General features: G+C 43.8%; 1 protein-coding gene across 2 annotated transcripts in view; it reads left to right on the top strand.

Annotated features, from left to right (window-relative positions):
* Nucleotides 1-16,961, top strand: part of FRMPD4 (FERM and PDZ domain containing 4) — a 1,397,101-nt gene that overhangs the window by 1,258,112 nt on the left and 122,028 nt on the right. For both annotated transcript variants that reach the window (XM_069204702.1, XM_069204703.1), the window contains exons 10-11: nucleotides 9,645-9,781; nucleotides 15,495-15,621. In XM_069204702.1, the coding sequence (XP_069060803.1) occupies nucleotides 9,645-9,781; nucleotides 15,495-15,621 (264 nt within the window). The remainder of the gene's footprint in view (nucleotides 1-9,644; nucleotides 9,782-15,494; nucleotides 15,622-16,961) is intronic.

Below are 16,961 nucleotides of genomic sequence, written 5' to 3' on the forward strand. Positions count from 1 at the left end.
CTATGACACTCGTAATACAGGGGAGAGAATGCCCGTCACATTTATGTCGGAGGAGCCCAACCACCAACTCTAAATCAGGCCCAAAAAAAACCTGTGCAAATGTATTTTCTCTATGCATTTACATGTCAGAATGTACACCATTTACAATAACACATGCATAATGTTTACCCTTTGGAGTACTCCTGGAAAATTGTGGCTGTGACAGCTGCGCAGCATTTCTTCCTAAATGTTTTGAGAGTTCCCAAAAATGTTTTAGTCTTTTCCAAACGCAGACTTAATCCTGCAGTAGAGTTACACATTTTCTTCAGAATCCTTCTACGGATGCCAAGAGAGCATCTACATTTGTTAAAAAAAAAAACAACAAAGAAAGTAGTATTGAAATCTTTTCGGCATCCAAGTCTGGGACCTCAGATGCCATGTTATGTTATACATTTATCCTTTGCTCCATAGACTGGTTTATTTGAGCTGAAGACGAAAAAGCAAGAATATTGCCCTCTTCAGGCTCTGTCTGTGTATGTAGTAAGGATAATAATAATAAACGTTGTCAGTTAATTAAAACCATGAAAATTACATTTAATTATTAACATTTAAAAAACTGGCCCCAGGAAACAGAAACTAAAACGAAGTTAGTGACAGGTAGTTAAAAAATACATTAGTACATTAACATGTCATTATCTTTTTATACAGAACTTTAAATACATTTACGAATTCCCCTCACGCAGAGGATGAGGAAGGCTTCCTTGCAATTATAAACTATGGCAGCACTAAATTAATATTGTAGCCAGCATTTCCTGTCTATTAGCAAGACGGAGCATATGCAGACCATGGGCCAAATTACAAATTAGGCAGATTAAAAGTAGCACATTTTGATAATTATAATTTGGCTCATACAAATTATGAGTTGTTCTAGTTTTCCTCAGCTGACTTTACCGGATGTGGGACAACCTCCTCAATGTTTCCGGTCAGTAATAGATGGCTGGAAAATCGCCTGAGGCTTTCAGTGCAACAACTTCAAAGCATCATTCTGCAATTTGTTTCTTGCTAGAGCAAGCATCAATACTCTCCCTTGCTAGGAAGAAAAGCCTTCCCTTCCTTCCCTAATCCCTCAACCGCCTCCCTTACTCCCTACTGCCACACACAGGCCATTGCCTACATTTACCATTTGCTTATGGTGAATTCTGTGTCGTATTGTGAGTGGAGAAATCAATCAATCCCACTTGGTAAGTTCCCATTTTGTGGGGTTCTACTCATAATTGCACGGTTGTAGGGTGAGCAAGCAATTTTACCATCGCGCTAATACTGTGCAACTCAGAATCAGGTCCTAAGTGAGAAAACATTTCAGATTTCTAGCTATATTATCTGCATGTATCACAGGGTGCCTCAGTTGTCACATGGTAGGACTGAGTCACAAAGAAGGTAGTACACTATCAGCTTTGCAGCTATTTACTTTTTTTTGTGATTTGCAAACATTCCCAGAAATCCACATGGAAAGCTTGTGGCATACCTATTCCCATGGATATTCAAGGAAAGGGCATCTGACATTCACCGTAGAATCATATTCCTCCTGTCTGAACAGGAGGAATATGATTCTGCAGGGAATTTCACATGACCAGGAGGAAATAGGCCTGGCGCAAACATTTCATGTAGTTCCCTGCAAATATTGGTGAATTCCAGAAAGTAGTTCTCCACAGCAGGGACCTCCACACAGAAATAATAAGGTCCCCTTTGCAAACATCTTTATTTTCCTTGACAGTGAAAATATTTTTCTGCATGGAGGAACACCTTCTATTACACTCCCAATAATTCTGAGGGTGATTCATTCCTCTTCTCTCCCTGGAAAGACATTTACAACAGCCCCTGTCTTGAGGAAAAATCTTACTGTTTCTAGGGTGGATAGGAGACTAAGAGGAGTTTGTGAATGCACACAAATAATCATTCTTGTTGTCATTCACAAACGTCCGGGCTAAACATGCCATGCGAGCTTCATTTTTCCACCCCTTGAGTGGGATTTAGAAGTGCAGAGAAGTCCTCGCTCGTGACTGAGATTTCCAAACACATCAATGGGCTTTGGCGTTGCCACCAATCCCTTTGTGAACAAAAGGTAAATGTAGTCATAAACAAATGTTTACAGCTGATATCTCCTGTATGAACAAGGCCTAATATTTTTTAAATCCCAGTAACTGGAACAGCATAAACCTCATTGGAAGAAAGCTCCCACTGGGGCGAAAGGTAACCATTCATAAAAGTGAATCCGATTGAAATGTACAAGAGTTCAAGGATAATTCTTAATGCTTCCTTACACTAAAATACAATAAGGGCCTGATTGTGTCCTATGGGATTTAGATTTCGGCAGACCAGATATCCGTCACTGTTGTGAGGACTAACCCCTCTGCCAGTATCTAAATCAGGCCCTAAGGTTGTTTCTGTTTAAGCAGTAGCATTTTATCTCAGCCTTAAATGTTTGCATAGGTGCTGACCTGGACTGAGAAATATAAACAAGCCGTCAAAGGATTTTCTCTGCGGTGGTTTGATCAGCCTGCCTGTCTTGTTGTGTTTCCACTTAAAAGGCATTAAAATAAGTAGCTTACACATTGTAAGAACAGGAGTTCTTGAAACTGAGCCTGTACTACTACTTCTGGGGCATTTCAACGATGGATGTGCTTGCTGAACCAACATACAGATAGATTTAAATAATAGCCATAAAAAATCTATGAAGAACATTTACATCTGGTGAATGTTGGTGGAACATAATTGCATTTTTACTGGTGTTTCTGATAAGGTGATTTTCATTTAGTTGTCCCTGCCTGCAGTGCTACAGTTGATGTATAAGTACATTTGAATTATCCCATTTAATTCCAAACACAGAAAACAATAAACGCATGTGCTTAAAAGTTCTATGCTTTCTAAGAAAAATGTTGAAATATTTTGTCACGAATTAAATGATCAATGAAAACTTATTTCAATTGAGTCAGTGCTTCTGCGTGATACCACCCCAACTAAGGATTCACAAATAACGTGATTTGAATATACTTTATCTAGTTTTCTACTTAAAATAGGGGCAGCTGTGCTTCCATATCCCATTTCGTCCATGAAAGTTCCTTTTTAAGTCGAGCATAGCTGCACGCAAGCTCTGCTTTTCCAGCGTGTTGGTATCTATGTGGGGTTTTAACCACGCCCAACGCATGCCCATCACTATCACTCGTCCATAGGCTTGCCTTTCAAAAATCCTTTGTTGTCATTGGTAAATGCTTTACGCTTGTCCCTCCTTGGGGCGGTTTTGTTACTGCCTTGGCCATCGACCCTGTTACATGGATAATTGCATGATTGCCGATACGCTTGACTGTGAGCAAACTTGTTTTTCCTTTTGTGTGTCTCCTTCGTGCTCATGCTCATGGCGGCCATGGCGCTGTGACTTGGCTCACTATGTCAATTGTTTTACTTTTCATTTTCAATGTATGTGGCAAGAAAAGTCAAGTTAGGAATTTACAACACTAATAGCTCTGACTTGAGCAAACGCGAGACCCATTGCATTGCACTCTAATAGGCCCACTCTGCGCTGTATCAGACTGTTGGTAACTTGACTACACTGCCTGCAGACCCCTATATCAATGAAGCCCACAGGTTTGAGACAGACAGGGGATCCCTTTGTATTTATTATTTGTGTGCCTTAGATGTATACAAACATTCTGAGCACAACTTTCTGCATTATTGATTTCGGTCATTGGAACATTTGTGCATGGTAGATGCAGCACAAGCACAATTTATGCATTTGTCGTTGGGGTTACTGACAAGAGGCTCTGAAGCCCCTCCAGCGCAAGGGTGTAGAGGGCCTCCAGTGCTTAATTTGAGCCAGTGGTTTCCAGTGCGGGGCACCAGCACTTATTTTTGAGGACTGGCACTTATTTTTCTGCATGGGGTATTTACTCTTAGCAAAAGACACAAATGGGAAAGATGGAGGAAGAGAAAGACGGAAAAGAGTCACAAAGGGAGAAAGAAGAAAGCTGCAAGAATAAGGTGACAGGGCAGGGAGTGGCTGTAAATAGATTAAGGAGGCCCAAAATGGCATTAGGGTTACGCTGCCTCAGTATTCAGTATTTAATTGCAGCAGCCGTGGGTTTCAAAGGAGAGCTTTGGGCACCAGCACTTTTTTATTTACAAATTAACCACCGGGGGGCTCCATTCAGCCAAAGGACTATGATTATCTGTGAGATATTATAGACTGAGAGGCCCCTCACCACATTCTTCAGGGTTGCCCATCATTGTGTGTTACACCACTGGTTAGTTGTATTGTAGTAATGGGGTATCTAGGTATTCCCTAGAAATGAGGCAATAGTGGCTCGTAAGAACTGAAGAAAGTAAGATGTTAGAACTAACATTAGTTGGTGCTTGTATGGTATTTTTGTGACTCCGCAAGACTTTAGGAATGTTACAGTTTGCCTGAAATACAATTGAATCCTCACTGGCTTTGTGTTTTTGCTCTGTTTTTAATCAGTGTTCACATCTTTTTCACCTCTCACAAGCACTGTGCCACTGCACATAGTGTAAAATTGTGGTACACCAATCCTGCTATTATTTACTATTGATATAATACAGAGTCCGCTATTAGTGGACCACTTCAAATGAGTGTGCATTTTATTTTTGATTAAATAAACATGAAGAGGGCTTTTACCTGGTCTCTTCCATAATGCTAAGTAGTTTCTTAAAGAACATCCCACAGAATCAGTTTTTGATTATAGCCATCCTGATTAGCTGTAGATATTCACAAGAATTTATATCTTTCATTAGACTGAGAGTTGCAAGATGAAGGGTGGATGCTTTCCACATAGGACAACCACACGTCTTCTTCCTTAGTCTAGAGGTTCTTTGTTGACTGAGTTGACGTCCACCCAGAAAGCCCCCAGAAGGTGCAGTTGGCCATTTGGAAGTAGGCAGTTACCACAGCTATGTATATTAAGGGAGAGAGACGCCCCAGACTCCTCTTCAAAGGAAGGAACCTGTGCCCCACCATGGTTGATTGAACCTTTCCAATATTCCTCCTTTTAGGATGTTGAAAATATTTCTAGGTACTCTGGGAACTAAAGGGAGGGGCTGATCACCAGTTTCGTTTCTGCCCACAACAAGCTCTGTCAGTATATCTAGTTGCTAAATGATAATCAGCAAAACAAAGGAAGGAAAGAAGAGGTCAAGTTCTATCAATCAATTGGGATTAATAAAGCGCAGCTAATCCCCCAATAGGGTAGCCAGGTGCTTGCTGGTCCCCGGAGGCTTATTTGAACAGCTAGGTTTTGAGGGCCCTTTGGAATTCTGGAAGCAAGATGATGGTCTGGAGGTATATGCGTAGGCTGCTCCAGGTTTTTGCTGCAACGTGAGAGAAGGAGCGTCCTCCACTTCTGATTCAGAAGATGCAGGAAGTATGGACAAGTGAAATGGTGGCTGAGCGTAGTCTCCTTGACGGTTGCTGGAAGTTCAGGCGGTGGATAATGTACGCAGGTTCTTGGTTTTGTAGAGCCTTGTATGCATGGGTCAGCAGCTTCAATTGGCATCTCTTCTGTACAGGGAGCCAGCAGAGTTGCCTGAGGTGGGGTGTGATATGGGTTTGTCGGGCAAGGCCGAGGATGAGTCTGGCTGCGGTGTTCTGTATGGTCAGAAGTCTTTGTAGGATGTGCGCAGCGAATACTACGTAGAGGGCATTGCCATACTCCAGTCAGCTGGTGATGAGGGCCGGTGTCACAGTGCGTCTCATGTGTAGAGGTAACCACTTGAAGATCTTACGTAGCAAAGGAAAGTGAGGAAGCATACAGAGGAGACGGAGTTGATCTGCAATTTCATGGTGAGCTTCTTGTCCGTGATGATTCTGAGGTTTCTGGCGTGGTCAGAGAGAGTTGGTATGGGTTCTAGGTCTGATGGCATCAGGAGTTGGTCCATGTGTTGCTGCTGTTGCCAAAGATCAGTAGTTCCATATTGTCTGTGTTCAGCTGCAGGCAGTTGTTCTTCATCCAATTAGCGATGCTTGTCATGCAACTTTGGAAGCTGGTTCTAGTGGCGGAGGGATTGTCAGTGAGTAAGAGGATGAGTTGGGGGTGGTCTGTGTAGGAAATTATGTTGAGACCGCGGGATCTGGCGATGTTATCCAGCGGGGTCATATATGCGTTAAAGAGCATGGGGGTGAGGGATGAGCCCTCAGGGACACCGTAGGGATCTCCTATGGTTCGAAGATGAAAGGTGGGAAGTAAATCTTGTGGGTTCTTCTAGTGAGGAAGGAGGTGATCCATCGGAGCGCCTCCCATCGGATGCCGATGTGGTAGAGACTTTTGATCAGGATGTGGTGGGATATGGTGTTGAAGGCTGCCGAGAGGTTGGGGAGGATCAAAGCTGCTGTTTGTCCATAGTCGAGGATAGATCGGATGTCATCGGTGGCTGCGATCAGGGCAGTTTTGGTGCTGTGATTGCTGTGGAAGCCGGATTGGGAGCATCGAGTAGATGGTTCTGCTCCAGGTATGTCATGATTTGCTTGTTGATTTATCTTTTCCAGTACCTTTGCTGGGAAGGAGAGCAGGGAGATTGACCTGAAGTTTTTAGGTTCACTGGGGTCAGCAGAGTTTTTTTGCGTAGTGGTCTGACTTTGGCATGTTTACAGGCATCAGGAAATGTTGCGGTGTTGATAGAAGTGTTGAACCGGGTTGTGAGTTCCTGGCTGATCCTTTGGTTTCCAGGGTTGAAGATGTAGTGTGGGCATGGGTCTGTGGGAGCTCCAGAGTTGATGAATTTCATGGGGAGGTGATGTCCTGGGTGGATAGGATGTTCCAGGTGGTCAGTATGTGGTTTGTGTCAATTACAGTGGTGATGTATCTGTCAAGGAAGTCCATAGGTGTGGGTTGGGGTTCGAAGTTTCTGTATGTGGTTGCCTAGCCTGGAAGGATTACAAGCAGGATTGTTTCTGAGCAGAGAGGGACACCTTCATGCACAAAACCCTTAAAGGCAATTTTCTTTTTCTATGTGTGATGTGGAATGCATCACACATAAAAACAAGCATTTTCAATGCGACGGGTCTCGCATTAGCTCGACTTAGAGCTATTAGCGTTGGAATATGTCAAATGCAGCTCGATCGCGCTGTGTGGAAAAAAAAACAGATAAAGTAGTCCGGACACCATGCTGAAAACATCGAGCCTCAAATGTTTTAGTAGTTTACCAGTGCTGTGTAAGTGGGCTAAACACCGGAAAAGGCATGACGTATGCACACCTTTCCCAATTGAAAGCAAATGGATTTTAAAAGGCAAGCCCACGAACCAATGTAAGTGACTGACGTGACATGGGTGTGGTCTGAAGCCCAAAGAGAGATTACAGAATGGGATGGAGCGCTTTGCGCTCGCCCATAAATAGAACTAATGGGGAGAAATAAGGATATTTCTCCTCGTTATGGGAAGTGCACCATTTTGGTGCAATCCCAGGTTTACTGACCCTGGTAAATCTGGGATTGGATAAAAATCGGTTGGTGGATTTACTAAACCATGCATGGCCATGCAAATAGTAAATCCTAGATAAGGACATACATTGCCTTGCGACAAATTATGTCAGTGAATTAGTAAATGTCAGCCAAAGTTTTTACTCAACACAGCGAGGTAACCAAAGTTGTTTCACTGCATTGCATGAAAGGGAGAAAGCTGAACAGCCCTATGTTTACTAAGATATGGTGCTGTTTCTGTCTCCCTCTTGAGCTGATACACTTAAGCCTGACTTGTGCAAATGAAAGAGTGAGTGTGTGTGATATCAAGAATAGGTTTTGTACTGGAAAGGAACCTATAAATTCAAATTACTATGCTTTGACGTACTTTATATGTGTGCTTTACAGTGAAGTCTATAACGTGTTGAGAAAATAAACTTGCCTCAAACAATATGCCTGGCTTGGGGAGGTGTTGTTTTTGGTGCAAATTCCTGTCTGCCAATGTTAATAGCTAGGGATTTTAATCAGAACCCATGGGTGGTTGCATGGTAAAGCTCATGTACCAACCAGGGAGCACCACCTTGACAAAAAGTAGCGCATAGGGTTATTTTGCATTGATTTAATCTGCTTTTCAATGCAAATCAGGACTTGTGTTAAAAAGTAAATCCCAGTACAACTCTTTGGCTGGGTTTGCATTCTTTTCTGACTCAAACCCTGCACAGTGTTAGTACATTTTAGTAAAGTTAGTACATTTCCCTTTATATTTTGAAGGCTTTAGATGGAGCTCCCCCATGTGGCGTCCTCTAAGAAAGGCACCGCACAGGCTACATTTACCTTCATTAGCAGCCCTCTGCATTATCTTACTAATATGCAAAAACAGTGCTCCCACTATGTGCTACAAATGAATGCCCTGCATTACTGTTGCCATAAATCAAAGGTGTGGACAACCAGGACAGAGCTGAGAGGGGTGTGTTGGCATTGGTTTTGTTAGAGGCACTGGGATGAAAGGGAGCCTTGTGAGGAAATTGAGTGGATGACCAGAGGAACATTTAGGGCCGTATTTATACTCTGGTTGCGCCGAATTTGCGTCGTTTTTTTCGACGCAAATTCGACGCTAAACTAACGCCAACTAACGCCATATTTATACTATGGCGTTAGACGCTTCGGGCGCCAAAGTGCCCGGAGTGAGCGTCATTTTTTAGCGTGAACCCCTTCCTTGCGTTAATGAGATGCAAGGGAGGCGTTCCCGTCTAAAAAAATGACTCCCAGGCCTTTACGTGGTATTTATACTCCCGGGCAAAAATGACGCCCGGGAGTGGGCGTGGCCAAAAACGGCGCATTTGCGCCGCTTTTTAACGCCTGGGTCAGGGATGGCGTTAAGGGACAAGTGGGCTCAAAATGAGCCCACAGTGCCCTCCCCTGCCCCCAGGGACCCCCCCTGCCACCCCTGCCCACCCCAGGAGGACACCCAAGGATGGAGGGACCCATCCCAGTGAAGTACAGGTAAGTTCAGGTAAGTATAATTTTTGTTATTTTTCAAATTTTTTTTGTGGCATAGGGGGGCCTTATTTGTGCCCCCCTACATGCCACTATGCCCAATGACCATGCCCAGGGGACATAAGTCCCCTGGGCATGGCCATTGGGCAAGGGGGCATGACTCCTATCTTTACAATGATAGGAATCATGTTGATGGGGGATGGGCGTCGAAAAAAAATGGCGCAAGTCGAGTTACGACGATTTTTTCGACGTAACCTGACTTGCCCCATTTTAAGACGCCCATGCGCCATTTTCCCCCTACGCCGGCGCTGCCTGGTGTACGTGGTTTTTCTCGCGCACACCAGGCAGCGCCGGTCTGCTTGCGCCGGCTAACGCCATTCAATAAATACGGCGCCCGCATGGCGCTTCAGAATGGCGTTAGCCGGCGCAAAACTTTTTGACGCTAAACTGCGTTAGCGCAGTTTAGCGTCAAAAAGTATAAATATGGGCCTTAATGTACAAAATATGATTTGACAATAAATCCAATGCCTGATTCACTTGCTGATATTACTACATATGCCAGTCACGGACGCATGATTTATTGCATTTTTAATACAGTTCTAAAAATACAACCTTTCTCGGTTGCCTTTTATCTCTTCATCATTTACGATAATTTAAAGAACAGTTATATTTTATCCTGATGCGCCATCTACTGGATTCTTTGCAGAGTTGCAATGATGTCGTGCAGGAACGATTCGGACCAGAACTGAAGTATGACATTGCACTGCGGTTGGCAGCATTACAAATGTATATTGCGATGGTCACAACCAAGCAGACCCAAAAAATCTCTCTCAAGTATATTGAGTAAGTATAACTGCACCGCTTGACAGAATGATTTGTGCAGCGCTTGAGCACCTTTTCAGAATATCATAGGTTGCATGTTTTGAGCAAGGATATTTTGCACACTTTCACTTTTGCAACAACTTTATTGCACGGAAGACAAATCTAATGGAGGTATCCGTGAAAATAAGGCAAATGAAAGGTATCTAAACTTTCACCTAGGATTATAGCCTCACAGAAGGGCTCATGAACGCATAGGCCCTCATTCCGATGTTCATGGAAATACCGATGCCATAATACTACATACTGGTAATGTGGGGCACAGTAATTACCATGGGAAAGAGTGTTCGAGCAGCAACTTCATCTGGCTGTCCCATCATTCGGATAACTACTGCTTTTGTAAACTCTGAATGCATTTAACATTGGAATTTCTAAATAAAACCTCAAAGGCCCAGGATTTACTGTACATTTCGTAATCCCCATTTGAGTTGAGACACCGATTTTCTCTCAGTATAGTACCAGAATATGGGGTTTTACATATCATGCTACACAAATATCGCAGCCAGAGTATAAGCTATCAAAATATTGAGAAGGGGAGTCAACATAGGCATCAGAAAGTGGATTATTAATTTTCGAAAAGGAGAGAGACCCTGCACAACCCTTGGTAGTTGTACCACAAGCAGCTGGCAATTCGAGAGAGAGGTGTGTGTGTTTAGCAAAAACAGTATCAATAACTTTAAAGTAAAGAACACAACACAATAAAAGTCAAACCAAATTAGAGGAAAATAGAAAAATGTAATGAGCAGAAAGACACCAAAACCAGTAAAAGTGTGGAAGGGAATCCACTGATATGATTTTTTTTTAATTAAGGAAACATGCACCTAGAAAAAGGAAAGTGCTATTGAAAAACAACAGTTCACAGTGGGCGAGGATGCAGGCACAATTTCAGGCTGACTATGATGGAGCAGAGGTCAGATATACCAAGGAGTTCCAGCGGAGCACGACAAATGCCCACATTTAAGAAAAAGTGGTGCATCAGAGATGATGAGCTACTTTTCTTTGTCCTTTCTACCAGCACCTAATGACACTATGGCCCGTATTTATACTTTTTGACGCTAAACTGCGCTAACGCAGTTTAGCGTAAAAAAATTTTGCGCCGGCCAACGCCATTCTGAAGCGCCATGCGGGCGCCGTATTTATTGAATGGCGTTAGCCGGCGCAAGCAGACCGGCGCTGCCTGGTGTGCGTGGAAAAAAACCACGTACACCAGGCAGCGCCGGCGTAGGGAAAAATGGCGTTAGGGCGTCTTAAAAATGGTGCAAGTCAGGTTGACGCAAAAAAATCGCCTCCACGCGATTTGCGCCATTTTTAACGACGCCCAGACGCCATTTACATGACTCCTGTCTTAGTAAAGACAGGAGTCATGCCCCCTTGCCCAATGGCCATGCCCAGGGGACTTCTGTCCCCTGGGCATGGTCATTGGGCATTGAGGCATGTAGGGGGGCACAAATCAGGCCCCCCTATGCCAAAAAAAAAATATAAAAAAAAAAAAAAAAATACTTACCTGAACTTACCTGAATGTCCCTGGGATGGGTCCCTCCATCCTTGGGTGTCCTCCTGGGGTGGGCAAGAGTGGCAGGGGGGGTCCCTGGGGGCATGGGAGGGCACCTCTGGGCTCATTTTGAGCCCACAGGTCCCTTAACGCCTACCCTGACCCAGGCGCTAAAATCCGGCGCAAATGCGGGGTTTTTTGGCCCGCCCACTCCCGGGCATGATTTTTGCCCGGGAGTATGAATACGACGCATTTGCGTCGCAGTCAGTTTTTTGAACGGGAACGCCTACCTTGCATCTCATTAACGCAAGGAAGGTGTTCACGCAAAAAAATGACGCTCTTTACTCATAGTTTGGCGCTAGACGCGTCTAACGCCAAAGTATAAATATGGCGTTAGTTTTGCGCCGAATTTGCGTCGAAAAAAACGACGCAAATTCGGCGCAAACGGAGTATAAATATGCCCCTATGTTTGCACAGTATTTATAATACAGCACACCATGGCGGTCGTTAGCACAATAGCTTCATAATTTTTGATGCTATTGTGGCGTTTTGCTACACTAGTGTCAAAAAGTTTGACAATAGGGTAGCAAATTGCAAGGTGGCCCATAGTGGCTCTGAGCAGGCATTAAAAATGATGCCAAAAATGGCTTAGTGAAATCTGTTAAATTTCACTGCACCTTTTTTGTGAGCCTCCTAGCGCCGGAACGCCCCCCTTGCATGCATTATGCCTGGCGCAGGCATAATGTGGCACAAGGGTTTACAACGTGGTGCAATGCATGCATTGCACCACTTTGTAAATATGGCTTGTGGAAAAAGCCACTTTAGCACCACCTTAGCATTAAAAAAAATGACGCTATGGCAGCACTAAGGTGTCTCATGGGGCTCTTAAACATGCCCCAAAGTTTGATTTTGTAGTCTTGGAAGTGGCTTTGTCAGTGGTATGAATTTGCTGTCTTGCCTCTAGGATCCAGTCCTATGTGGCCTACAGGGCCCCCATCACATCAGGAGTCTTTCTGTTTTTTGGACACCAGGAGCAGGCAAAGAGAACATCATCCAGGTGACACAGGGGTCTTCTTCCCCAGTACATGGTCCAGAAATGTTCTAAGGAGGATGTGGTAAGGTACCAGTCTTCTCCTGTTGCCCAGGTAGTGACTGGAGGAATTCCTCTATACAGTCCTGCCTGGGTTCTCTGCATATCCACCTCCTTTCGTAGCACTACCTCTTAACTTTACTGTAAACATTTACAGAAGCCCGAATTCAAGATGGCGGAAACTTTCAGGAAGCACTTCAAGGATGTTCCTAGCCATCCGTCTATTTAGATAACTCTCCTCTCCTTTATCAGGTTTAAAACCAGCTCTCCCTCCTGTACATATTGGTGTAAAAAGATCTGGGAGAGCTGTTGGAATGAGTGAATGTGAACAGATCTGATCAGCCGCATTTGGGGTAATCAAGTCAAAAGAGGACGTTTTAAGGGGTTCCTTTGTTCTGTCAGCTATCCTGTACTCTTAGCAGATGGCCACTTCTGGCTAAGTGGCCAGTTACTGATAATACCCTTTCCATCCGGGACTGAGAAGCCACTGCTTTTTTCATCTGGAGAATAAGTTTCTTAACTCCAACCAAAAATGTGTATTGGCCCCTGGAGGCATGATGAATGGCAGAAATGGTTTTAAGCCTATTCTAGCACAGGAGCCAACCCCTCCTCACTGGGCATTGACAAAGGCAGTGCGAAGCAAGGAGTTGGCCGCCTTCTGCGGAGGGGGCACAGGGCCAGGCCAAAGGCAATGGGGGCAAATTTAAGAGCTCCTTGCGCCGCTGGAGTGTCACTTTTCGTAACTCTCCGGTGACGCTAACCACTGCTCCATATTTACAAGGAGGTGTAATGCTACTTTTTGTGGCGTTACGCCTCCTTGTAAATATGGGCCCCTCTGACCCAGTTTTCTGCATCAGAGGGGCGTACAGTGAGTGTTGCAGTGGGCGTTCCATGCAACATACATTGCTATTGATGCTTCCCCAGATTTATGAGAAATTGTAAAGATGTGGCAGCACCAAAAACTATCTCCAGCCCAGGGGTGGCATTAGCATGGCAAAATGAGGAGGAATGCTTTTATTCCTCCTTATTGTTTGCTTTTTTCTATGTGTGCTGCATTCTGTAGCACACAAAGAACAAGCAAAATGCAATGGATGATTGTTTATGTGCAGGAAGGTGTCCCTTCCTGCACATAAACAATCATTCCAAAATTACGCTTTGGTACTTCTATGTGCGCTGCATTTTGCCGTTCAGATTGGCCTGCTCTATTGCTCCAGGTCAAGGCATATTTGCATAAGGTTTGCCCTCTTGTGTTACAGCAGAGCCATGCTGAAATTGTCTAATGGAATACTGACTAGAACGATTCCCAGTGGATATATTTCAATTGTAGAAATCTCTGTGTTACTGAGCGTCACAGGTCTGAATCCCAGGGAGCCCACTCAGCATGTCATCCTCCTGGGATTGATAAAATGACTGCCATTGAGGTGGATAATTAACACCTGTTATCAGTGCATAAATATCAATCAGATGATAGAGTGTGCTATATAAATATAGTATGTTTTAAAGTAAAAATGTCACCCAATAGATGTTATTGTCTTTGTGAATATCCCTAAGGAGGCCGAGCTGTCCTCAGATACTCACTGTGCCTTGCAAAAGAAGTCTCACCTGTCTAATTATGGCCAATTTAGGCAAACAAATATCCTACGTGCCTGTGTTCCAATATATAAGAGTTGCCACCTAGCATTTAATGGTGGATAATGGCATTCTGACTTTGTCAAGGCTGGCATGAACACAGCTGGCTCTCTTCTGGAATGGCTCAGAGGAGACAAAAAAGGCTGCAATGGAATGCTCCCACTTGAAGCATTGGATTGAACATTCCCTTCCTCAAATGTGTTGATTTGTCAGTGTCTGTGACAAACATTGACCTGTAAGACATGTTAAATTGAAGTTCACATCTTTCTCTGCCAATACGCTCAGCCATGCATCTAGCTGAAGTAAACTAAATAAAACATCTTTAAATCTGACCCACTGTTCTATAAAACAGTTTAGGCCTCATTTACCAAGCCCTGGCGGCACACTGCACCACCAGAGTGTAATGTTTTTTGACGCTCCAGTGGCGCAGTATGCCAGTCCATATTTACAAGGCCACGCAGAGCCACGCTGTGAGCCTTTTCATGGCTTTGTAAATATGGATCCCTTGCACGCATAACAGTGTGTGAAAGGGGTGTTCCATGGGTGTTGCTTGGTGTGTTCCCATGCAACACCCTTGGACCCTGAAGGAATCTGACGCATTCTCAAATTTACAAGTCTAGAAATGCGTCAGGTTTCTATGCCACCTCAAGGGTGGTGTTAGAATGACTCAGTGGGGATATATAGCTTTATTTCTCTCTATTTGTTCCTCTTTCCATGTGAGCTGCGTTCTGCAGCACATATAGAAAGAGGAAAACACCTCTCTTGTTTGTTTTTGTGCAGGAAGGTGCTCCTTCTTGCACAAAAACAATCATCCTTGCAACACAGTCATCCTTGCACCATGGTGCAAAGGTGGCTGCGTTGGCCTAGGCAACAATTTGTGCACCACGGCAAGGGTAGAGGACAGAAATGCCCTATATCTTGTAGATATGGTGCATTTCTGCCCTTTCAAGGGTGGCGCCCAGCGGCGCAGCAAGGCACTAGTTACGCCGCCCTGCGTCACGGGCCTCGTAAGTGAGGCCCAGTTTATATTTTGCTGTGAATGAAAAAAGAGTTCGTAGTATTTGCGAATGCTGCTGGAGAGTTGTGCTCTGGTCCTCTATACATAATTCAGTGGTAACCGACATCGCAGTTTTATTTCTGCAGCATAAATTATCATTTCTATAATTTAAGTGTGACAAAAAAAATCACCTGCTTTTACTTGTTAAGGCATCATTATTCTGTAATCCAATGAAGTGGGAATACTGAAAATTAAACACCTCATACCGCCCACAGAGAAGCACCAGCACGTGTTACCTCAGCGTGGGACTCATGCGTGCAAAAAAATCCCTTCTGCAGAGGTTTGGATTTAATGAGCTCCCTGATGCACTGGGGGTGATTCGCCGAGACAGGAACCACGGCGTCTGTTTAACTCTGCGTTAATCATTGACAATGAGACTGGGCGATTAAAGGCATGCTTTCTTTTTCAGGAAAGAATGGGGACTCGAGACCTTCCTCCCATCTGCTGTGCTGCAGAGCATGAAGGAGAAGAACATCAAGAAAGCCCTTTCACACCTTGTCAAAGCAAATCAAAACTTGGTTCCACCAGGCAAAAAGGTAACAATTCGTGCTGCCAACCAGTATTACGGGCTTGGTGTGTTGAAATGTGTGGAAAGAACAATTTCCATTTTGTTTGTGTTAGAACAAACTGAAAAAAAAACGAAAAAAATCAAGGCCCTGATATAGAAACATTTCATCCCAGCGCTGCCAGTGAAGTTGCTGACCAGCGTTGTGTGAAAGGGAGAGACCAGACTGCCATGTTTTCAAAGAAATGGCACATTTCTGCCCTGTCCCTGCGATGGGCTTTGGGCTGCATTATGCCCATGCAGGCACACCTGCACCATGGTGGGTATCTTGCCACATGAAAAATAATCTTTGAGGCTTTTTCCTCTTTATGTTTCTGCTGCAGAATGCAGTATACATGCAAAAAGGAAATAACACGGAGAGATAAAGATGTTTCTCCTGGTTGAGTCAGCATCATGCAGGTGCACCATTATGGTGCAGACAATTCTTTGTAAATTTGGGTTTGCGCAAAATTGATTTGTGGATGAATGAAAACGCTAATGCACCACACATGGAACACCTCCCTGACGCAAAGAAACCCAAGGCATTTGCATTGTTTTGTAAATACTAGAATGGATTTTGAGTTGGTTCTGCGTCAAAAAGGTGATGCAAACCCAACACTAAGGCCCATATTTATAGTTTTTTAGCGCTGCATTTGCGCCGCTTTTTGACGCAGAAATGGCGCAAACTTATAAAATACAATTGTATTTTGTAAGTTTGCGCCGTTTTTGCATCAAAAAGCAGTGCAAAGGCGGCGCTAAAAAAGTATAAATATGGGCCTAAATCTTTGTAAATCTAGGCTTACATGCTCATTTGCCATATAGTCAAGGATGCTGGCACAAAGAACAAATACACTTGAAAAAGGACCATAGCTCTTCTGGACTGGGGAGAAGGATCCAAGTGACAGTGCTGTGGTTCTTCTCTCTGAAGCAAAATCTTACAGAACAAAGTGGTAGATTTTTTGATAAAACTGCTTTGCGCAGCCCAGCAAGCAAAGTTGCTCCACTGTGTTGCATTGAACTAGGTGGAGAGAGAAGCACAGACCATATTTACTAAATATGGCCTACTGCAGCTCTCTTCCCCAGTGCTAACAAATAAACTGGCAAAGGTTTTGTACTGGAAGAGTAACCTGCCAGTACCAAATACTATTCTTAAACCATTTCTTTACATTTTACACAATGGACATGTGCTGAAAAGTGCAACAGGCATCCAGTTATTTAAACGTTTGGAGAAATGTAAGCATTTTTCCTATTTAAGACTGTTTGAAGAAGGCATTATTTTTTATGCAAAGCTGGGTCTGACAACTTTGATCGATCTAGCTTTCTGTTAAAAAC

The sequence above is a fragment of the Pleurodeles waltl genome, chromosome 8, assembly GCF_031143425.1.
Source record: "Pleurodeles waltl isolate 20211129_DDA chromosome 8, aPleWal1.hap1.20221129, whole genome shotgun sequence".
NCBI lineage: Eukaryota > Metazoa > Chordata > Amphibia > Caudata > Salamandridae > Pleurodeles > Pleurodeles waltl.